This window comes from Acomys minous (genome assembly GCF_964271855.1).
Source record: "Acomys minous genome assembly, chromosome: 19".
Taxonomy (NCBI): Eukaryota; Metazoa; Chordata; class Mammalia; order Rodentia; family Muridae; genus Acomys; species Acomys minous.
In genome coordinates, this window is record NC_140499.1 from 65646803 (window position 1) to 65669976 (window position 23174).

The window sequence follows — 23174 nt, forward strand, 5'->3', positions numbered from 1 at the left end:
ACTTTAAATCATCCCAGGTTTCTTAACAATGCCTAATACAATGTCAGTGATAGCATTTTTGTTGTTGTTATTTTGTTTTTGTCTTTGAAACGAGGTTGTACTCCAGTATGCAGTAGGTGCTATCCTTGATGGAGCCGCCTGCCTTAGACTCACAGGTGCTGGATTACAGGTGTGAGCCTCCCGGTGTGAGGACTTGTTACACCACATTATTTAGGAAGTAATGATGAGAGGGGGAAAAAATCTCTTTATGTTCAGTATGCATACAATTTCCCCCAAATATTCCTGATTTGTGGTTGGCTGAATACACACACACACACACACACACACACACACACACGGCAACTACACATGCAGAGAGAAAAAGGGGGCAATGTATCAAACCCAGGTTCTTGTACAAATGCTACCATGGAGCTACTGCTCAGCATTTCTCTTGGGCTTCTTTGCAGGCAGAAGCAATTTACAGGTAAATGTCCTTGGCTGTATTCATTTACCAGTATTTTTAGGAGAATGTTTACTCCTCTATCTGGGAACCAACATGAAGTGAAAGCAACTATGTTACAGTAACAGCCGTCCTCGAGCTTTTTGAAACCTTTTGTAGTTTAACCTCTCCAAGCTGTCCCCCGCCCCCACCCCAGACAGGGTTTCTCTGTGTAGCCTCGGCTGTCCTGGACTCACGCTGTAGACCAGGTAGGCCTTGAACTCACAGCGATCTGCCTGCCTCTGCCTTTGAGATTAAAAGCCTGTGCCACTCAATTTCTTTCTTTCTTTCAAAGATTTACTTATTTATTATGTATACAGTGTTCTGCCTGCATGTACACCTGCACACCAGAAGAGGGCACCAGATCTCATTATAGATGGTTGTGAGCCACCATGTGGTTGCTGGGAATTGAACTCAGGACCTCTGGAAGAGCAGCCAGTGCTCTTAACCTCTGAGCCATCTCTCCAGCCCTCAATTTCTTTCTTAAGGAATGGGAAGAACATGTAGCGGGATTTGTAAAGCATGTAAATATTTAGGCTTAACTTAGGCAGGTCAGCCAGGTATGGGGCGGTCCACTGTTCTTTCACTTCCCTTTGGAGTCTGAGTCAAGGACACTGTGACTCCAAGGCAAGCCTGGACAACAGCCTCCCTCCCCCATTTCCCCAAAGCCCCACAATTAAGTGTTCTGGAGGACATGGTCATTTGCCCAAAATAACGTAGGCCACCACCAAAGATGCAACTCACTGTTACTCATGAAACCTTTGGGCTGGCGGATTGTAATCGTGGATAATAAATTAAGGGAAAGTGGCGGACGTTACAACCCGAAAATGGAAGATGAACATGTCTTCCTTTAAGTTCAACTAAGGAATCTGCTTGGTGGAGTTCTGTTTGTTGTTTGTTTGTTTGTTTTCAGGGTCTCATGTGTCCCAGGCTGGCCTTGAACTTCTGACCCTCCTGCCTGTAACTCCCAGGTGCTGGGATTACAGATGTGTGTGTCTGCTGCTGAAGGGTCACACTCCCAGCCTGCTTTGTTATTAGGAAAAGCAGAGCATGACTGCAGCTCCATCCTCAGGGATCTCTGACGCACCCCAGGAGATTACTGGGAAACCAGGGCCCCAGCAGGCTGAAGCCATCAGGTGTCAAAGGCTTTGGGGACCTGAGACTCAAAAGGCTTCACAATCAAGAGTGCTTCAAAAGCTGCTCGGCATCTTGGGTTCTTTGGGGGCAAAGTGACAAGGGCCTGAACTATTTATTGCTTCTTAGTGCTGACACCCCAAGCTTTGGAACACGCAGGTATGAGTCACTGCCACTTGACCCAGCAGATGACACTTTACAACTGTTGACTCCTTAAGTTTAAGGTTATTCAGGCTGGGCGCAGCTCACAGTGCTTGCCTGGCGTGCATTTGATCCCCAGCACCGTGTTAACCCAGCGGCTCCCAGCCCAGCAGCAGGAGGGATGCGGGTGGTGGTGTCAGGAAGCCAGGATGATGCTGGGCTTCGGGTTTGAGGCCTGGGAAACATGAAAAGCAAAGCAAATACACACAAAGCCAGGATGGTCATCCGGCTGTTCAAGAGGCTGAGGCAGCAGAATCACCATGAGTTAGACTCTCGGGACTGCGTAGTGAGGCCTTGTCAAAAGAGAAGACGAGGGACTGGCTGTGGAAGCGTGAGGTAGAGCTGCCTTCAGAGGAGCAGTGACTTGGGCGAAGGATCACTGGAGGCCAGTGTGGCCCCAAGCGAGGGAGCCTGGAAGCTAACACACTGATATGTTTGTTTCTCACTCTTAAATTTTTCATTTACTTTTTTTTTAATTTTTGTACTTTTTTTTTTTTAACATGGGCCACCGCACCTGGCCTAATTTCATTGCTTTTATGTGTACTGCTTTCTGTGTGCTTGTCTAACTGTGCAACACATGTGTGCCTGATGCCCACAGAGGCCAGCAAAAGACAGCAGACCCCCTGGAGCTGGAGTTGCAGGTGGTTCTGAGCCGCCATGTGGTTGCTGGGAATTGAACGTGGGACCTCCGGAAGAGCAGCCAGTGCTCTTAACCACTGAGCCATCTCTCTGGCCCCTGTTGCTGGTTTTAAAACACTTTTAAAGATTCATGTTTATTTTCAGTGTGTGAGCATTTTGCTGTGCACCACGCAAACACCTGGTGCCTGCAGAGGGCAGAAGGTGTCACGTGCATCCTGCACCTCCTGCACCTGGACCGATGGGCAATGGTGAGCCATCGTGTAGGTGCTGGGAATCGAACCTGGGATCCGAGGCCCTCACAGTAAACATGCTGTCAGCTGCTGAGCCATCTCTCAGGCCCCACCTCTAGTCTCTCAAATGCCATCTGAGCAGGCCAACTAGCTGGCTCAGGCAGTGGAGGCGCTTGCCACCCTCAGTCTGGGACCTCAGCCCGTGGAATGATACCACCCACATTTATTATGGGCCCTTCTACCTCAAGTAACCCAATCCAGAAACTCCGCCATGGATACGCCCAGAGGTTTGTGTCTTCAGTGACTCCAGGCCTTGTCTAGTTGACAGTCAACACCAACCAACCATCGCAATACTGTGGTGGACCTCTCCAATGTCACCTCTTTCTTCCCTTTTTTTTTTCTTTTTCTTTTTTAGACAGGGTCTCTGTGTAGCCTTGGCTGTCCTGGACTCTTTGTAGACCAGGCTGGCCTCAAACTCACAAAGATCCGCCTGCCTCTGCCTCCTAAGTGCTGGGATTAAAGGCGTGCGCCACCATGCCCGTATTTAAATTATCTTTTAAAGATTTGTTGGGTTGGAGAGATGGCTCAGAGGTCAAGAGCACTGTCTGCCCTTCCAAAGGTCCTGAGTTCAATTCCCAGAAACGACAAGGTGGCTCACAACCATCTATATGGTGCCCTCTTATGGCCTGCAAGTGTATATGCAGGCAAAACATTGTATACATAATCAATCAATCTTAAAAAGACTTGTTTCCGTCCATGGGTCCCTATGCAGGGATGCGCACGTGTGTCCCTTGGAGGTGGAGTTGCAGGCTGCTCTCCTTTCAACCTTGCTGTGCTCCCTGGCCTTTTGGCTGAGATCAGGTGCAGAGAGTTCCAACCAGTTCCTCCAACCTTCACGTCTTCCTTGTGACTTCTCTCACCAGCATGTTAATCCAACAGAACTCTGTTCTTTGTTTCTCAAGACTCCTCAAGCCCCTGCCTTTCCCTTCTGCCCAGCGATAGTGCTGTCCCTGGTGCTTCTGTGACCTCCTGGTTAATGGGTGGCGTTTGCTGGCCACACATTTGCCAAAGAGCAATTTACTGACGGGAAGCCTAGTTCACGGGAGCTGTTTGGTTTTTGAAACACTGACTTGGAGAGCTTGCCTGCAGATGGAGCTGTGGGCCTCAGCTTCTTCCTGCCTCAGCCTCTGCCCCCTCCTACTTTAGCCCTACTCCTCCCTCAGTCCTTCTCCTGCCTCAGCCTCCCTCCTCCCTCCTCAGTCCTCCCTCCTGCCGCTGCCCTCCCTCCTCAGTCCTCCCTCCTGCCCTCCCTCCTCCCTCCTCAGTCCTCCCTCCTGCCGCTGCCCTCCCTCCTCCCTCCTCAGTCCTCCCTCCTGCCCTCCCTCCTCCCTCCTCAGTCCTCCCTCCTGCCGCTGCCCTCCCTCCTCAGTCCTCCCTCCTGCCCTCCCTCCTCCCTCCTCAGTCCTCCCTCCTGCCGCTGCCCTCCCTCCTCCCTCCTCAGTCCTCCCTCCTGCCGCTGCCCTCCCTCCTCAGTCCTCCCTCCTGCCCTCCCTCCTCCCTCCTCAGTCCTCCCTCCTGCCGCTGCCCTCCCTCCTCCCTCCTCAGTCCTCCCTCCTGCCGCTGCTCTCTCCTCCCTCCTCAGTCCTCCCTCCTGCCTCAGCCTCCCTCCTCCCTCCTCAGTCCTCCCTCCTGCCGCTGCCCTCCCTCCTCCCTCCTCAGTCCTCCCTCCTGCCCTCCCTCCTCCCTCCTCAGTCCTCCCTCCTGCCGCTGCCCTCCCTCCTCCCTCCTCAGTCCTCCCTCCTGCCGCTGCTCTCTCCTCCCTCCTCAGTCCTCCCTCCTGCCTCTGTCCTCTTTGCCTCAGTGACCCCTCCTGGTTAACACGGATGCTGGGAGCCAACCTTGGGTCCTCTGTAGACCAGCATGTGCTCTCCTTAACCACTGAATGAGCTCTCTAGCCTGAGGTTTTTGTTTTTCATTAAAAGTATTTATTTTAAAAACCCTTACGATTGTGCTTGTGTTTGCACGTGAGAATGTGTGCATGTGTGCCACTGGGCACGCGAGGTCAGGAGGCGTCAAGCTTTCTGGGTTGTCCTGGCTCCACCTCCTTCCTCGCAGTGGTAGGAAGCTGAGAGTACAGATGTGGGGGTCGTTAAAATCCCTTCCAGAGGGGACTGAAACCATGTCTCGCTTAGGCAGGGGTTCACTGGGGGGGGGCAGTGACAGCATAGACGAGGGTTTCCTTACGGGGGTGTGGGTGCTCCTCCCCCATAACAGGCTGCACCTGGAAAGCCTTTCTCCTGCAAGCCCCTCCCCAGGCCCCAGGCAGGGCAGAGTTGCCAGGAGAGGTGGTGAGCAGCCACAGACCCACGCCCAGGGGTGCAAGCTGTCAAGAAGCCCAGGTGACCGGGGGTGGGGGTGGGTGGGGGGGGTGAGGAACGGACGGACAGTTGACTGGCCCAAGATGGCGGCAACGCTGTTTAGTCCTGTTCACACTCTCTGCCTTTCTAATCTCGCTCCCTTCAGCCTGGTGTTCCTCACAAGGAAGAAACTGAGGAATCGGCCGGTGGTGGCGCACGCCTGTGATCCCAGCACTCAGGAGGCAGAGGCAGGTGGATCTCTGTGAGTTCAAGGCCAGCCTTGTCTACAAAGGGAGTCCAGGACAGTCAGGGCTACACAGAGAAACCTTGTTTCAAAATAAAATTAAAGGAAAGAAAGAAAAAAAAGAAAAGAAAAAAGAAACCAAGGCAAGAGTTAAGGTGTTGGGGGTTGCACACAGGCAACCACCACACCTAGTTGGACTGGCTCAGTGCTACAGGGCTAGACACTGGAAACAGTCTTTACCAAGATGATAAGAATTCAACAACACAAGCCGGGCGCGGTGTCGCACGCCTTTAATCCCAGCACTCGGGAGGCAGAGGCAGGTGGATCGCTGTGAGTTCGAGGCCAGCCTGGTCTACAAAGTGAGTACAGGACAGCCAAGGCTACATAGAGAAACCCTGCCTCGAAAAACCAAAAAAAAAAAAAAAAAAAAAAAAAAAAAAGAATTCAACAACAGTGACATTTTATTAAGAAATGTCTTTATTTTAAATGATAGTACAAAATTGTCTATACAATATATATCTGTATAGGTGTATATATACATCAATGCTCGTCCACACACATGCGCACACAAGCCTGCTCATCAGAATCCAACTATCTTATCCTAAATAGAAAAGAAACTTTTATTTGTTTTTCCTGAACGTTTACTGTACATAAAGCTGCCAGACAATTTGAACAAGAGGTCACCATGACAAGACTGAGGACATCTGCCTCTGAATGGCCTTGGCGGAGGGACATGTTGGGCACGGTGGCCAGCGGGCCGAGTTGCTACTGTAACCGTTGACATCACGCCATGTCAGAAACCAAGTGGGAACACGGAGTACAGCCTAGTTAGTTCTCAGAAGCAAACCACCTCAGAACAAAGCACGTGGTTGGGAAGGAGAGGGAGAGAAAAGGTGAGCCCCACAGGTTAGAGATGACTAATTATGTTCCAGTGCCTGGCAAAGGCTTCCTAAAATGAGCTGTGGGACGGCAAAACCAGAAGCGGGGGGGTGGGGTGGGATGTGTGTGGGGGGCAGGGAGGACAGAGAGGATAGGGTCACAACTCCCCGCTGCCCACAAGTCAAATGACTACTACAGCGCCCAGGAGTGTCTCCTTGCCCTGACCCTAGAGTCCGCCTTGTAAAGGGCGGCACCAGAGGCTCAGAGCTATTTAATTCTAACCCATATCCTTGCTTTTGGTCTCCTGGCAAGTAGTGACAGGAAATGGAGCGCACACTCAGAACAGGGCAGCGGCACCAGAGACAATGGAGCTAGAGCCAGTTTGGCACGGTGGCTCACGTCTGTAATCCCAGTACGTGGGAGACTGAGGTGTAAGGATTGCTGGGAGTCTGAGGCTAGCCTGTTACATGGTGAGCTCCAGGCCAGCCTGGGCTAGAGTGAAGACCCCGTCTCAAAGAAGCAAAACAAAACATAAAAAGGCGTTAGGAGCTTAAAGTGCATACTGGTGGCCTTGGCACACGCGTCCCCTGTCTGCATGGGTGGAGAACAGCAAGCGAGTCTCCAATAACCTGGGACAAGAAGGGACCCTGCTCACTGTCAGCTGCTGGAGAGAGGTCACCATGTGTCCTGGCTATTCTAGCTTGGAGGTGGCTGTCATTGGGGGACAGCCACAGAAGCTTTCTCAACATGGGGAGACTCTGAGCTGGGAAAGCAGAGGCCCAGAGCGTCTGTCTGTCTGTCTGTCCGTCCACAGCCCCTCATCTGGGCTTGCTTTCCCGTCTGGATGCCTAAGGGCTTCTTCTTGAGACAGGGTCTCGCTGTGCCGCTCTGCCTGGCCCGGAACTTACAGCTCCCGCTGCTTCTGCCTCCTGAGCGCTGGGATTAAAGGTGTGCCCCCCCCCCCCCCCCGCCCCCAGCTGCGTCAAGGCAGCTTCAACAGGCGCAAAAGGCAAAAGGCGAGTGGCCGTGGAGGGCAGTTCGCTTCCCTGCCTGCCACTGTGCAGTGACCAGGGGGTCTTGCACTTATCTCTTTGCTGCCCCATGAGCACGGCCCAGCTCCTTGGGCCTCAGTCCCCACAGTGACCTTTATTCAATCTCCCCCCACTGCCCCGCCCCCGCCGTGCCGCGCCCCTCTGGATTAGGGGAACACAAAGCAACACTCTTTGTGTACTTAATAAGCTTCCAGGTTTTCCCGGATAATTTAGAGCCTAACTTCAAAGAGGAAACTGGGAAAAGCCCAGCATGTATTTACACACACACATACGCTAACATGCACCAGCGACGGGATAGAAACGCAGCCGTGGCCAGGTGCCTCTAATCTCTTAAATCCCAGCACTTGAGAGCCAGAGGCGTAGGGGTCCCTATAAATTTGAGGCCAGCCTGGTCTACAGAGTGAGTTCCAGGCAGCCAGAGCTACACAGTGAGGCCCTTGCTGGAAACAAAACAAATCAAAAAGTAAATATATATCTGACAGAGAAGAGTAGCTTTTAAGGCACAGAATTCAGAGCAAAAACCCTGGAAAGGCACTTTCTCCTATGTCAGCCGCTGTGGCATTACAATAATGTGGCCCCACAGAGGCGGGAATATGGAAGGCACACTTGGGTGGGGAAAGACTTACAACCAAGATGCAGATGTGGGGTCTACACTGGCTGCGTTCACCCACAGCCCTGACTTAACCCTGGGACTGCTGCAGCGGCTTTCCTGTGCAGAGTCCCAGGCCTGGCGACCTTCCCTCTCAAGCCCGAGCTTGTAGACTCAGCTGCTGCTTGATTCTCACTAGTCCGGCTGCACGAATCAGCTGAGACGCCTTAATTCAGAGGATCTAAGACACATCTTCTCAACTGACCCAAGCCAGAGGGGGGCACTCACACCTACAATCCCAGCACTCAAGGGACCAAGGCACAAGGATTGCCCTGAGTTGAGTCTGAGGCCAGCCTGGGCTACAGAGTGGAGTCCTGTTTTAAAAGAACAACAAACAGGCTGGACATGGTGGCGCACGCCTTTAATCCCAGCACTCCGGAGGCAGAGGCAGGTGGATCACTGTGAGTTCCAGGCCAGCCTGGTCTACAAAACAAGTCCAGGACAGCCAAGGCTACACAGAGAGACCCTGTCTTGAAAATTTCTACTTACTTGTGTGTGTGGAGTGTGTATGTGTGCATATGACCGGGGTTGGATGCTGTGGGCGGACGGGAGAGGAGAGCGCTGGACCCTTCCATTTCTTATTCCTTTGAGACTCTTTTGGTGAGGCTGGAAGCCAGCAAGTCCCAGTGATCCTCCTGCCTCAGCCCTGCAGAGGGTAAGGGTTACAGGTAACGCAAGGACCATGCCTGGTTTGATAAGAGTGGGTGCTAGGATCTCAATTGGGGCCTTCAAGCTTGTAAACAGCAAGTGTTCTTATCCACTGGGCCATTTCTCCGACCCCATCTTGTCTCTGGTTTTGAGACGGTGCTGTCATGCAGCCCGGGGCTTCTAACCCTGGCCCTCTGGCCTCAGCCTCGCCAGGGCTGGGATTCCACACGTGTCCCATGCTGCACACTTGATTTCTAACTCACTGAGAGCGGGCTCTCCCACGCCCGCGTACTCATGGCAGTGTAACTGAGAAGCAAAGCCCACTTCCTTTTTGAGATGAGAGGCATCTATTCCAAGTAAATCAAAGAGGCCCTTCCTGTCAGTCTCTTTCAGACACTGAGTCTCTCCTTTTCTATTTCATAGACTTCATTTTCAAAAGTGACTTGGAACAAGGAAACTAGTACTGACCCGTCGCTGTCCTTGGCAGAGTTAACATCTGGTCCCTTAGAAGGGAGGGGGGGGATTAAAGTCAACATATGCTCCAATAAGGTTAAAAAAAAAAAGCCATCTAAAAAGAAACTTGCTCCCTCTAGTTAGCCAGGGTTCTGAAAGCCACACACAACAGCTTATAGCTAGCACCCCATTCCCAGGGTGTCTCAGAAGAGCCCAGTAAACAGGGACAGCAGGAAGCACAGCCCACACACCTCCCCCACTGTCACCACACGAGAAGCATCCCTGATGCTCAGAGCCACAGAGCAGAGCCAGCAGCCAGCAGCCAAGGCTGATTTCAAAGCCGGTATTTTTTGCCTGTAAACATCTACTAGTCAATTCTATTTGTTGAATGTGATTTGGAGGATTATTATGTTTTCAGTTTATTTTAAGCCACAGCTGATTCTACACCTCTGGACCCCACTGCAACGAATTATTCCGCTCATCAAGGTAAATAGAACCATGTTAGCTGTCAAGCGTTTTCCATGTTAAAAATGCATGTTTTCTTCATGATTACTAATTAGGAAACCATATTCTCAACAGTCATTCAAATGTGTACTTGGCACAGGTTCCTCTGTTTTTTCTAATTTGCAATAAAGCAAGCAAGTCTACCTAATCTCTCCCCAACCCTTCTCTCTGCCTGCAGCTTCCTCTCCCCACTTGGGGAGACAGGGTGTAAGCTGGCCCCAAACTTGATAAATAACCAATGATGTGACCATCAGCTTCTAACCTCTTGTGGTCCCCTTCCAGCCTGGGGCTGTATTGTTTGTTTGGTTGGTTTGGTTTTTGAGACAGGGTCTCTCTGTGTAGCCCTGGCTGTCCTGGAATCACTTTGTAGACCAGGCCGGCCTCAAACTCACAGTGATCTGCTGGCCTCTGCCTCCTGAGTGCTGGGATTAAAGGTGTGCGCCACTACGCCCAGCTCCAGCTCTGGAACTGTAAACATGTACATCACATCTTGATTAAATTTTTTTTTTAAGGCTGGAGAGACGGCTCAGCAATTAAGAGCACTGGCTGTTCTTCCAGAGGTCCAGAGGTCCTGAGTTCAGTTCCCAGCAACCATAAATGTGCATGCAGAGAGAACATTGCTATACATAAAACTAATTTAGAATTTTAAAAAATCTTTTTTTAAACTAGATATGAGATTTATTAAAAAATGAAACTCGCCGTGTGGTGGTGGCTCACGCCCCTGTTTCTCAAGTGCAGGGATGAGAGGCCATCGTCACCACGCCTGGTCATTTCAGGGTGTTTGTTGTTATTTATTAAGAACTGTCTCATCTTCCCAAGCACTGGGACTGCAAACCTGGGCCACTATGCCTGGTCTAATTTTGTTTTTTGGAAACTAAGCTATGGTATACAATTTATCAGGAAATCATAAATCAATCTGTTTTTGCTAATTTTCTTTCTTTTTTTTTTCCTTTCTTTCTTGGAGGCAGTATCTGTATGTATCCCTGGCTATCCCAGAACTCTCTGTAGACCAGACTGGCCTTGCACTCACAGAGAGACCCACCTGCCTCTGCCTCCTGAGTGCTACAGAGCTATTAGAGGTGTGCACCACCACACTTGGTTTAACTTTCTTTCCTTGCACTGAGGTCCCACACCGTAGCACAGGCTAACCTGTAACTCACTGTGGAGCTCAAGCTGGCTTCAAAATCATGGCATCTTCCTGCTTCAGGTCCCCAGCGTGCAAACCCCAGCGTTCAACTGACTTCTGGTCCCCTGGAGTCGTGGTTACACCTAGTTGTGGGCAGCATGTCACTGGTGCTGGGTCTGCCTGCCATGCCTCCCTAGCGCTGGGATTAAAGGTACTCGCCACCACGCCCGTTGGCAAGCAGCACTCTTAGTCAGCCACTCCCACTCCATTTGTTTTGCTTTGTTTTGTTTGTTTTTCTGAGACAGAAACAGTTATTCTGTGTAGCCTTGGCTGTCCTGGACTTGCTTTGTAGACCAGGCTGGCCTCGAACTCACAGTAACCCGCCTGCCTCTGCCTCTCGAGTGCTGGGAGTAAAGGCTGTGCCACCACGCCCGGCCCTCCGTTAGCTCAGGCTGACCTCAGGCCTTCTGAGTGCTGACACGCAGGAGTGACCATCCTGCATGGCTTACAGAGTTGTTTCCGGAGTTAACTAGGAAGAATGTGTGTCCGGCTCCTATAGGAACACACGGCATCCTTTACTCTTCCCCAAGACGAGGTTTCCTACAACCTAATCCGTTTCACAAACCTAAGGCAAATTTTCAGGTCACTTGAAAATTTTCAGGTATAATTATTAAAGGCTCTTGGTGTATATGCATTACAAGTATTACCTTAAAGTCTTCTGATATAAAGTTAGTTAATAAAAGAAAAATCGACCCACAGTGCCCAGTGCTCTGTTTAAAGCAATGGTGTGAGCTGAGATTTGGTCCTGGTCCTTTGGTCCCTTGGGTGCCCCTAAGGAGGCTCTGAGTTTCCAGCTGCACACATAGTCCTCCTGGGCCAGGCACCGAGCCCTGCTGCTGTCCCCTTCACACACAAAGGTCAGTCTTCATTTCTACACAGTACTTGCCCTCTGTAATCTCTTCTCAAAAGGAGTAAGATGCACAAGTGCAAGTTGAGGCCTCTGGGTGTTAAGATGAAACGGTTTCTATGGAAACACTAGTATGAGGCTCTGTGGTCCTTCCTGACCTCATCACTTCTGCTGCTCTCTCTTCCTCCACTTCCCCTCCTGTCGCTAGCACGGCATCTACCTCAGCTACCTCTTCAACCACGGTGAAGTCAGCTTCCCTGGGCTGCTGTCGGGCCATGGCCTCCAGCCTGAGGCGGTACTGCTCCGCCTCCTGCTCCTTCCTGAGGAGCTGATGTCTGTACTCCTGCGCTCTCAGGGTGGCCTCCAGGAGCTGCTGCTGCAGCAGCTCTCGCTCGCTGTCTTCCTGAAAAGGCAAACGGTGTCACCACAGACAGCACTTTCCAGGTGGAAGACACAAAGATGAAGAGGGCGCCAGCCCAATCACCATGGCTTCCACTCTCTCACTGCTCAGAATTTCATTACCTTGATTTCCTCAACGCTGTTGGTCATCTCTACCATCCTCAGTCTCTTCGCCACTGGCAAGCTCTCTTCCTCCTCTTCTTCCTCTTTAACTATGGTCTCCTCTGCAACCTGGCCAGCAGGCACGGTGAGAACTACAAGCCAGAGCACAGCACAGGGGATGGTGAGCAGAGTCTGCCCAGGAGGCTGCTTTGATTTTAACTAGAAAAAGTGCCTTTAATCGGCCAGGCGTGGTGGCGCACGCCTTTAATCCCAGCACTCGGGAGGCAGAGGCAGAGGCAGGCGGATCGCCGTGAGTTCAAGGCCAGCCTGGTCTACAAAGCGGGTCCAAGACAGCCAAGGCTACACAGAGAAACCCTGACTTGAAAAAACCAAAATAGAAAAAAAATAAGTTGCTATTTGGGCCATGGCTTCTTATATGCTGGGCAAGTGTTCTACCACCAAGTCACACGTGTTCCTCTGATGAATTGTTTGTGCTATCTCTTCAGAGTTCAGAGTCTCTACCTCTGGGGCGCGCACAGCCATTGTCCCAGTGCTCAGGGGGCAGAGGCAGGCAGAGCTCGGAATTCAAGCTCCGCCTGGTCAATAGCAGGGCTACAGAGCGAGAGCCTGTCTCAAAAGCCAAACACAGAGTCTGAAGCCCGAAGGTAAAGTGAGGCTCCACAAAGGGCACCAGAAAGGGAAGCAGAGCCAGGGAACCCGCAGGTGGCAGGCAGGAGCTACCATGCCTGGCTCCTGCAGGAGATTCTGATGGAAAACTCTGAATGGAGGGCATCAGACTACAGAAGGAGTCAGAGACCCCAAAGGGAGGAGACGTCGCACTGAGTCAAACGGCGAAGGGTGAAGGGTCCAGGCAGGGACCCTAGATTACCCTTCCTGTACTACCAGGAAACGGCAGAGGCAATGGATGCCATCCTTTATCAGCCCCTGGACTGTCACCACAAAACACGTCAGTGACCACAGTGTGACAGGGTGACAGGAGCCTACTCTCCTCACAAAGTCTATTTTCTGGAGGCTGACGCCCACGGCCAGGGCGTGGGAGGTGCTTTCTTCTGAAGCCTCTCCCTGACTAGACAAGTTACATCCCCAGCCTGTCCTGTGAGACAGTGTTTCCCTCTGCAGCCCAGGCTGGCCCTGAACTCACTCTGTAGATCAGGCTAGCCTGGAACTTGCAGCCATACTCTTCCCGCGGCCTCCCTAGGGCTGAGTACCCGACTGTGCCCGGTGGCTACTGTGCCGTTTTCTCATTTTGTTTTTTGTTTGTTTGCTTGCCTGTTTTGAGATCATGGCTCTGTGTAGCCCGAGGTGCCCAGCAGCCCAGGTGCCGGTATCACAGGCGTGTGCCACCACATGTGGGGTCAGACGGTTCATTTTCACTCACACACTGTGAATCTCCTGGGAAATTAAATTAGCCGCCGTAGCCTGGTGACCGTTTCCTCTAGAGTTTCTTTGGTCTCTCATTCCCCACGCCTTCCCCACTCCTGCAATCTGTCTTAATGCCTCGTTTTTAGGGGACTGCGACATTTCTAGATCGTCTGTGGCTAAGCAGCCTAACTCACCTTGCTGCCCGTCTTGCATAGTCACAATAAATGGCTGGCCGATGCCTCCAGTCGGAATGGAGGTTTGGATATTGCCCAGAGGGACTCCATCTGTCACTATGGTGATGACCCTCTGGCCTCCGCTCCCCACCACTTGCTGGATTGAGGAGTCAAGAGAATTTTCTTCTTCCATTTCTTCTAAATTAGCTAGAGATAACAACAGTAAATTCAAAACGTCAAGTTCATGTTAAAAAATAAGAATGCAAGTTTCATCACCCTCTTTGAAATACTATTCAAAGTATCTTTGAAAGAGAGAATCTTTTGGTTGAGTTCCCCCTCCCCCAACCCCACCTCACTCCGGAAACAGGGTTCTCTTTGTAGTTTCTTTGTCTGTCCTGGACTTTCTTTGTAGACCAGGCTGGTCTCGAACTCACATCAATCCACCTGCCTCTGCCTCACCAGTGCTGGGATTAAAGGCCACCATGCTTGGCCGTTTGGTTGAGTTTTTGAGATCGGCCCTTCCTCTGTGGCAGGCAGGCTCACCCACCTCAGCTGCCCAACTAAGTGCTAGGATTACAGACTGTCCAGAAAGCGCTTATGAATGAACACGGGGAATTTGTTAGAACACTATTTTCTCAGAATGCCCTAAGATGCTAATAGTGTTCAATAAAGACAGGTTATAGAGGCCAGGCCCGTGGTGCACGCCTGTAATCCCAGCACTTGGGAAGGCAGAGGCGGAGGCAGGAAAATCACCATGAGTTCCAGGCCAGCTTGGTCTATGTAGAGAGATTCTGTCCCAAGGAAAAGCTCTCAAATAACAAAAAAGAATAGGCCCTATGCATAAATACATGAGTTCAAATACACCTAAACTTCGGGGCAGGACTATAATCCTGTTATTGGGGAGGCAAAGGCAGGGAGATTTCAAGTTTCCAGCTACATATGGAGTTTAGGCCAGCCTAAGCTACAGGAGACTTTGTCTCAAAGAAAACTAAGCTACACGTATACTTTTTAGAGGTAGTGGGGTGGGGACAGGGACTCATGTAGATCAGGCTAGCCTCAAATTCACCACGCAGCTGAGGATGATCCTTTTTCTAGCTCCCGAGCATTGGTCACTGGTGTGAGCCACCATGCCTGATTTATACAGTGCTGGTGAAGGAGCTCACGGCCTGGCCTGTGTGCGTGTGTGCGTGTGTTAAACTCTGTTCTGCAGCCCACGTCAGCTTTAGCAGGCTCATGAGTATCAGGGGCCCCACAGCGCAGGACGTGCTGCATTAGAGTCTTGCTTTTTTAGGCATTTACTATCTTGACAGTCTAAATAAATATATAAAACTTTTAAAATCCTATAAATCAGTCTAGATAACTTAAGACTATGGGGCATTTAATGGTGAACTAATAACCCTTTACACAAATACTCAACGGGTTGAAGTTTAACAGAGGAGCTGTGTAGAAGGTGGCTTTCCCACCTGACCTCATAAACAGGGGCCACGCTGCAGACGCTCGCTGCGTGCCAGGAACATTCCAGGGAGTTTTACACACGTGTGAGTGCACAGCTGATGTTGGCTGGTCAAGAGCCCACAGCCCAAGCATGCCGGGGGAGCAGCGCCCGGAACTCCTGAGCACCCCCTTCATAACCGGGTCACAGTCTGAAAGCCGTGGAGAAGTCGGCTGCGGGGCCTGGGCACCCACAGGAGACACAGCGAGGAAGTTTGATGAAAACAAACTGTTTGCACCTCACAGACACGAAGATTAAACTGGGTGTAGTGGCATGTACCCAATAATCCTAGTGCTTGGGGGTACAGGCAAGGGAATCTGAGACCCTAACTGAGAAACAACAGAACAACAAATGACCCCCACCCAAAGAAACCACAAAGAATTATTGAGGGTTAAGGGCAGAGACGCCCCATCATGCCCGCTGCAACCACCACCAGGCCAAACGAGGAAACACATGAGCACCAAACCAGGGGCAACAGGGTCTCTCTGTGTAATCCTGGAACCCGTTATGTGGAGCGGGCTGGACTCAACTCACAGTGATCACCTGCCTCTGCCTCCTAAACGCTGGGACTAAAGGCGTGCACGCGCGTGCCAGCTGTTAAGTGTTTTTTAAGCCGGGCGTGGTGGCGCACGCCTATAATCCCAGCACTCAGGAGGCAGAGGCAGGTGAATTGCTGTGAGTCTAGGACAGCCAAGGCTACACAGAGAAACCCTGTCTCGAAAAACAAAAACAAAAAAACAAAAAAAAAGTGTTTTTTAAGCAGGGCGTGGTGGCACACACCTTTAATCCCAGCATTTGGGAGGCAGAGGCAGGTGAGTGACACTGAGTTCCAGGACAGTCAGGGCTGGACACAGAGATCTTTTTTTTTTTTTTTTTTTTTTATTTAGGTTTTTTGAGACAGGGTTTCTCTGTGTAGCCTTGGCTGTCCTGGACTCGCTTTGTAGACCAGGCTGGCCTCGAACTCACAGTGATCCACCTGCCTCTGCCTCCCGAGTGCTGGGATTAAAGGCGTGCGCCACCACGCCCGGCTTGGACACAGAGATCTTATCTTGAAAAAATCCCCCGTGCTCAGGAGGCAGAGGAAAGCAGATCTCTGGGAGTTTTAGGTCAGCCTGGTCTACATAGTAAGTTCCAGTACAGCCAGGGACACCTAAAGAGATCCTGCCTCAACAACAAGAAAACCAAAAAAAGCCTTCTGGTGAGTATAACGCTGTCACCTTTTCTTTCTTCCCTTCTCCTCCTCCTCCTCCTCCTTTTTCTTCTCCGAGACGCCACCATCCATACTACAGAACCTTACCTGGCCTCTAACTCATGACTTCCTGTTCCCTAACCACCACTCTAGCCCGCATTTTCATGCAAAAGTCATTTTTATTTTATTTATTTATTTTTGGTTTTTTTCAAGACAGGGTTTCTCTGTGTAGCCCTGGCTGTCCTGGACTCACAGAGATCCGCCTGCCTCTGCCTCCCGAGTGCTGGGATTAAAGGCGTGCGCCACCGCACCCAGCTTGTTATTTTTGAAGTCCTGCTATAAAATGGTCCCTGAAATAGAGTCCTCAGGCCTGTCGTGGTGGCCCACAACTACCATCCTAGCACTTGGGAGGAAGAAGCAAAGGGATCAAGTGCTCAAAGTCTGAGGCCAGCCTGGGCTACATGAAGTTCCAGGTTAGCCTAAGCTGTCCCAAAACAAAACAAACCCCAAACAACAAGAGCAAAACAACAGCCTCACAGAATAGGCTATTATATTCCCGTTTACTAGATCAGGAAACGAGGCTTGGCATTCTCCCAAGGATGAGCAGCTAAGTCAGTCAGCTGGTTACTATGTTTTCTGTTCAATTGTTTTTTCCTTGATGTTTTGGTCGTGAGTTTAATGGCTGAGCTCTCTCTCCAGCTGTGTACGTGTGTGCGTTTATTTTATTTATGTGTCTATGTGTGTGTGCATGCCTGCACGGGTTTGTGCATGTCTTTTACATGCAAGTGCCTACAGAGGCCAGACGAGACCACTGGATCTCCTGAAACTGGAGTCACAGGCAGCCCTGACTCTGGGGTTCTCCGTGTCGCTGCACATGCCTCTGCGGCCACTCTGCCTCTCGAGAGGGATGCACCTCGAGTTCCTGCCTTTGCTACCGAACAGTTTACCTGGGAGCTTAGTGACCCCTTCCTGTGAGTCCCAGGACTTAATCCAGTGTCTTGTGCATGGCAGGCAAGTGCTCGATCAGTGAGTTACAATCCCAGCCCAGTTTTATTATTGTTGTTGTTATTATTATTTCAAGACAGGGTCTCTCTGTTAGCCTCGGCTGTTTTGGACTCGCTTTGTAGACCAGGCTGGCTTTGAACTCACAGTGATCCACCTGCCTCTGCTTCCCACGTGCTGGGATTAAAGGTGTGTGCCACCACGCCTGCCCCGGTTATTTATTTTTATTCCTTTGCTTTTATACATTTTCTAGTATTTATGAGACAGGCTGTCATTATGCAGCTCAGGCTGGCATGGAGATGTTGATAGTCTTCTTGTCTGAGTTTTCTGAGTGCTGGGAGTACAAAAAAAATACCACCGCCATACTTTACTATGTATTTAGTTTGTTTTCGGCATTTTTGTTTGTTTGAAACAGGGTCTCTCTAAGTAGCTGTGACTGGCCTGCAACCCGCTATTGTAGGCCAGAGTGGTCTCAAACTCAAAGAGCTCCTGCTTCTCCTCCAGGTGCTGAAATTAGAGCTGTGAGTCACCCCACCATCCCACAAAACTGGGTATTTAACCTTCCAAAGTCAGAAACAAAAAAGTTGCTGGGCATGGTGGCACACGCCTTTAATCCCAGCACTCCCGAGGCAGAGGCAGACAGATCTCTGTGAGTTCGAGGCCAGCCTGGTCTACCTGCCTCTACCTCCCGAGTGCTGGGATTACAGGCTGCGCCACCACACCCGGCTTGACCTTAAACTTCTGATTCTCCAGCCCCTGCCTTCCTTGTGCTGGGACTACACGTATGTGCTGTCAGGCTGTCAGTGTCGTCATGGGATTGAGCCCAGGGCTTTGTGCACACTAGGTGAGTATTTTAATAACTACGCTACATCTTAGTTCAAGAAACCACAGGAGCTTGGATTTTCACTTGGCTGACAGACTCAATCCAAAGATCACCTGAAGACTACAAGCTGCTACGCTCTAGGCTTTCTAAAAGCTGATGTAACCAGTCCAGGTGATGTGATCACCAAATCAGATGCGTCTGATAAGTGCCCCACTGCCCACCCTCTGACTAGCATTTCAGCCTTACCTGGCCCCTCATAACAACGTCCTAATGTCAGCTGGAAGGAGCTACAGAAGAGACTACGGTGCCCACCTAACAGGCTGACGGGCTATGTCAAAACAAAACAGAACTCTCCAACATAAGGCCGAGCGGGCCCTGAGTCCTGCTCCTCCGGGTTAGCTCAGCTCGGCTGTACCCACCAGGGAATCTGAATTAAGAAGCTGATGTAGGTGCCACTTCAGAGGCAGGAATGAAGGGGCCCGACCGCAGGGACCCCAAATCCCCCAATGACCCCAGTTGCTTGACTAGACCAACTCCATGACAGGCTTCAGGCTTTCACTCTGCCTAACTAGGCCAAGTTTCTAACCATTCCTGAAAAAAACCACAAGTTATGGGCAGTTCATGGGCAGCTAATCAGCATATAGAACAAAATGACCAGATACCATGTTTTTATTACTTCATGGCCTCAGTAAAGAAGACAGCTGGCCCCATGCAATCAAATTAAAAGCCAACTCCTGAGTAAGAGCCAAACCTTCAGTGACTCAAAAGTCCCCAGTAACCAAACAAACAGGCATCCCCTCGTACACTCTGACTCAATTCTGTCGTCACATTTCCCTCCAACTGTCTATAAATTGAGCCTGCGAGCTCATTTCGGGGTGCGGGTAGCCGTGCAGAGGAGAGAGGCGACCCTAGCACGCTAGATTAACAACACTCTTTGTTTTTCCATACTGCCTTGGAGTCTTTCTTCAGCAGATCACCCGAACCTCTTTTTTTGTTTGTTTGAGACAGGGTTTCTTCTCTGTGTAACTTTGGCTGTCCTGGAACTTATTCTGTACAGACTGGTCTCAAATGCACAGAGATCCACCCGCTTCTGCCTCCTGTGCTGGGACTAAGCACCACCACCATCTGGTCAACTGTGGCTTTATCATGCAGAACAGGTCTGCCCGACAGACCCACCTGCCTCTGCTTCCTGAGTCAAGATTAAAGGCATACACCTGTCATCTAGATTTTGAGACAAGGTTTAATGTAGCACGTGTCAGCCTTACATTCCTGATCCTCTTCCCACCTCCTGAGTGCTGAGATTATAGGCATGCACCACCTATACAGGCATGTACCACCTATACAGGCATGCACCACCTATACAGGCATGTACCACCTATACAGGCATGCACCACCTATACAGGCATGTACCACCCACCATGCATGACAAGGTGTAAACTTTTCTTTCTTAAAAAAAATTTTTTTGGAGGCAGAACTTTTTGACAGATACATCTGTAGAATATTTTTGGTTTTTTTGTTTGTTTAGTTTTTTGAGACAGGTTTCTCTATGTTATCTTGGCCATCCTGGACTCACATTGTAGACCAGGCTGGCCTCGAACTCACAGCGATCCACCTGCCTCCTCCTCCCGAGTGCTGGGATTAAAGGCGTGCGCTGCCTCGCCCGGCTGAATATTTTGTTTTTAACAGTGTTCATTCTTACTCCATTGATTATAATTCCCTACAATCTCCCTTTTCTCAGAAGGAAAAATGTCTTGGCTTTAAGTTGATATAAAGCTGTTTGTGCCGGTTCACAGCTGTAATCCCAGCAATTAGGAGGCTGAGGCAGGGAGACTGCTACAAATTCAAGACCAGTATTAACTATGAGTCCTGGGCCAGCCTACAATTCAGTGCCACCCTGTCTTAAATAAACCAAACAAACAGCAAAGAGAAACAGAAAAAGAACTGCCTGTGAATACGGCTCCAGCATGTGTGAGGCCCTAGGCTCAACGAGAGTTTGATAAATGTTTTTACAGCTGGGTGCAGTGGCGCACTCATATAATCCCAGCACTCGGGAGGCAGAGGCAGGCAGACCACTGTGAGTTCGAGGCCAGCCTGGTCCAGGACAGCCAGGTCCACGCAGAGAGACCCGTGGTAGTGGTGGTGGTGGTGGTGGTGGCGGGGTACTGGAGATAGGGCCATGACCTTATCCATTCAGCACGTGTTCTAGCTCAGAGCTTTAATCCCAGCTTTTTCAGGGAATATTTTTTTGGCAGGAGTATCAGACAGAATGCCCCATTCATGTCTAGAAACCTTGGGATTCTACTCATTTCAAAGCCTAAAACAGATGCCTCATTATCAGAACATTACCTGAGGTTGCTTTGGTGTTGGCTGAAGAAACAAGGCTGGCGAGGTTAACGACCTCTCCAGAGGTGAAGATGAATGGAGCAGTCACAGTCACAGGGTTAGTCACTGGGCTGCCTCTCTCGGGGTTAGCGTTCACCTGATTCTGCATTGCTTCCTACCAAACAAAGCAGGTTATTTCAAAGTCAGAGCACGTAACTAGCCACAGCCACTGAGCGCCACAGCCACTGAGCGCCACAGCCCCTCCCACCCCCGAGCTCCTCACGCAGAGCTGCTCTGCCGTACAGTGACCAGGGAGCTAAGGGCTCTCATTAACCGACAGCTTTTCTCCAACTGCAGCAACGCCTGCGCGGTAGCTTGCTTTCCCAAGCATGTTTCCCGTTGAGAAAGCAAAGGTGTACTCCTCACAAGCCTCCTACATGCTTGGCTTAACCTCTGGGCATATTTTTTAACTTGGAGGAAAAAAACCCAAAAAAACAAAAGCCAAAGGGAAGGAGCTGGTCTGCATAGTCTAGAAAGTAATTTGCTGCACTAATACTCTGTGATCAATTATCTACGAAACAAGATGCTAGCAGGAGGTCCCTGTGGAGAAACGTAACCTCTAGAGTTTTACCCCACAACGTGTTCCGTTCTGCCACTGGGGAAACTCCTAAGGGAACACATAACAAGCAGATACATGTGCAGCAGATTTTAGAGTCTAGTTCCGTATGCTACGCTCCTGTTTCCAAGGATGTCTGCTCAATTTGGTGAAAAGATGCTTATCTCTTATTTTTACTTTTAGAAGTTTTCTACAAACATGATAACTACCAAAAAAAAAAAAAGTCCAGTTATGAAAGGACTTTGAACAATAACTGAAAGTTGAGGAGAATAACCAATCTTTGGAAAACCAGCTGTCATGGAGGAGAACAAACAAAAACCGAAAATGCACGAGCAGCTATTTTTCATATGTAATTAGCCCCTTGACTAAGAACTCCAATTGAAACAGATTATTCCTTTTCCGGATACTGTTCAAGTCTTTCTTCAGTCTGCTATTTCTCCCTTCCAGCAGCTTCTTTAGCAGAAGCACTCATGGGTAGTCTTGCCTAGCCTGCTGGATGCAATCATATGCAATTTAGCATTGTCTTCTCCATCCATGCATGCACCAACTCCAATTACCATTACTATTATTATTATTATTTTGTTGTTTTTTTGAGACAGGGTTTCTCTGTGTAGCCTTGACTGTCTTGGACTCGCTTTGTAGACCAGACTGGCCTCAAACTCACAGCGATCCACCTGCCTCTGCCTCCCGAGTGCTGGGATTAAAGGCGTCCCAGCAAAAGATTTTCTTTTTAATGTGTGTATATGCACATGTGTGTGCCTGTGTGAGTTTATGCCCTGTGTGTGTGCACAGGTGCCAGTGGAAGGCAGAGAGGACAGGAGATGCTTCTGGAACTGGAGTTAGGCAGCTGTGAGGCTGTGGGTTCTGGGAAGCAGGCATTCCACATGGCTGAGCTTGTCCTTTTTCTTTTTCTTTCCTTCGTCTTTTTTTTTCTTTTTTGACATAGGTCTCACTAAGTAACCCTGGTTGGGCTGAAACTTGCTTATGTAGACCAGGGTGGCCTTGAATTCAAACTCAGAGAGCCATCTGTCTCTCCCTGCTGAGTGCTGGGATCACAGGAGTGTGCCACTGTGCCAGCCCATGACTTTTAAGATCGTCTCAAGTCTAATTTAGCTAGAAATGGAAACAGAAAAACAATAGACAGTTAAATAAATGTTCTTTCTGTTCTGTCTGCGTTATTATTTTTTCTTTCAATTTAACCCATTTGTAGAGCAAAAGCAACAACATAACAACAAAAAACCCAACCAAGCCAAAAAAGCCCCCATAAATAGTTGTGGCGCATGCCTTTAACCCCAGCACTTGGGAGGCAGAGGCAGGTGGATCACTGTGAGTTCAAGGCCAGCCTGGTCTACAAAGTGAGTCCAGGGCAGCCAAGGCTACACAGAGAAGCCCTGTCTCGAAAAACCAAAAAATAAAAAATAAAAATAAATAAAAACCCAAAACCCCAAAAACAACCAACCAACCAAAACCCCATAAATTAGGCAACTCTGAGAACCAGAAAATGCTCTGAGCTTTGCTCTGCCACGCGCGTTGGTTTCTGCAACCTTATTCTTTAATCAGCTCGAATAACTCTGGACTTTATAGAATCCTATTAAACAAAAACGAAAGCCCAGATGCAGGCCTGCTGGAGAGCTGGCTTTGGCTTCACAGTAAGACTTTGTCTCAAAACAAAGGCCAGGCACAGCCGGACACATCCGTAATTCCAGGGCACAGGAGGCAGAGGCAGGAGGATGCAGAGCACTCATTTCCCTGGGCCATGGTGCTACGTGCTCTTAATCCCAGTACATGAGAGGCAGAGGCAGGTGGATCTCCATGAGTTCAAGGCCAGCCTGGTCTACAAATTGAGACCAGGAGAGCCAAGGCTACACAGAGAAACCCTGTCTTAAAAAACTAACAACAAGCTGGGCATGGTAGCACATGCCTTTAGTCCCAGCACTCGGGAGGCAGAGGCAGGAGGATCGCAGTGAGTTTGAGGCCAGCCTGGTCTACAAAGTGAGTCTAAGACAGCCAAGGCTACACAGAGAAACCCTGTCTTGAAACTCCCTGCAACAACAACAACAACAACAACAACACCCAAACAAAACAACCCCCTAAAAAACCAAACAAAAACAACAACAACAACCAAACAAACAAACAAAAAAAAAAAGGGAAAGAAAACCAAAACAAAACCAG

At 49.9% G+C, this 23174-nt stretch overlaps 1 protein-coding gene across 3 annotated transcripts in view; it reads right to left on the reverse strand.

Annotated features, from left to right (window-relative positions):
• Nucleotides 1-5742: 5742 nt before the first annotated feature.
• The window catches only part of GABPB2 (GA binding protein transcription factor subunit beta 2), a 34253-nt gene continuing 16821 nt past the window's right edge, over nucleotides 5743-23174 (reverse strand). For all 3 annotated transcript variants that reach the window (XM_084768582.1, XM_084768581.1, XM_084768580.1), the window contains 4 exons: nucleotides 20411-20561; nucleotides 13580-13765; nucleotides 12024-12154; nucleotides 5743-11904 (listed from right to left, as the gene is read on the reverse strand). In XM_084768582.1, coding sequence (XP_084624708.1) covers nucleotides 11602-11904; nucleotides 12024-12154; nucleotides 13580-13765; nucleotides 20411-20561 — 771 coding nt within the window. In that variant the 3' untranslated portion in view covers nucleotides 5743-11601. The remainder of the gene's footprint in view (nucleotides 11905-12023; nucleotides 12155-13579; nucleotides 13766-20410; nucleotides 20562-23174) is intronic.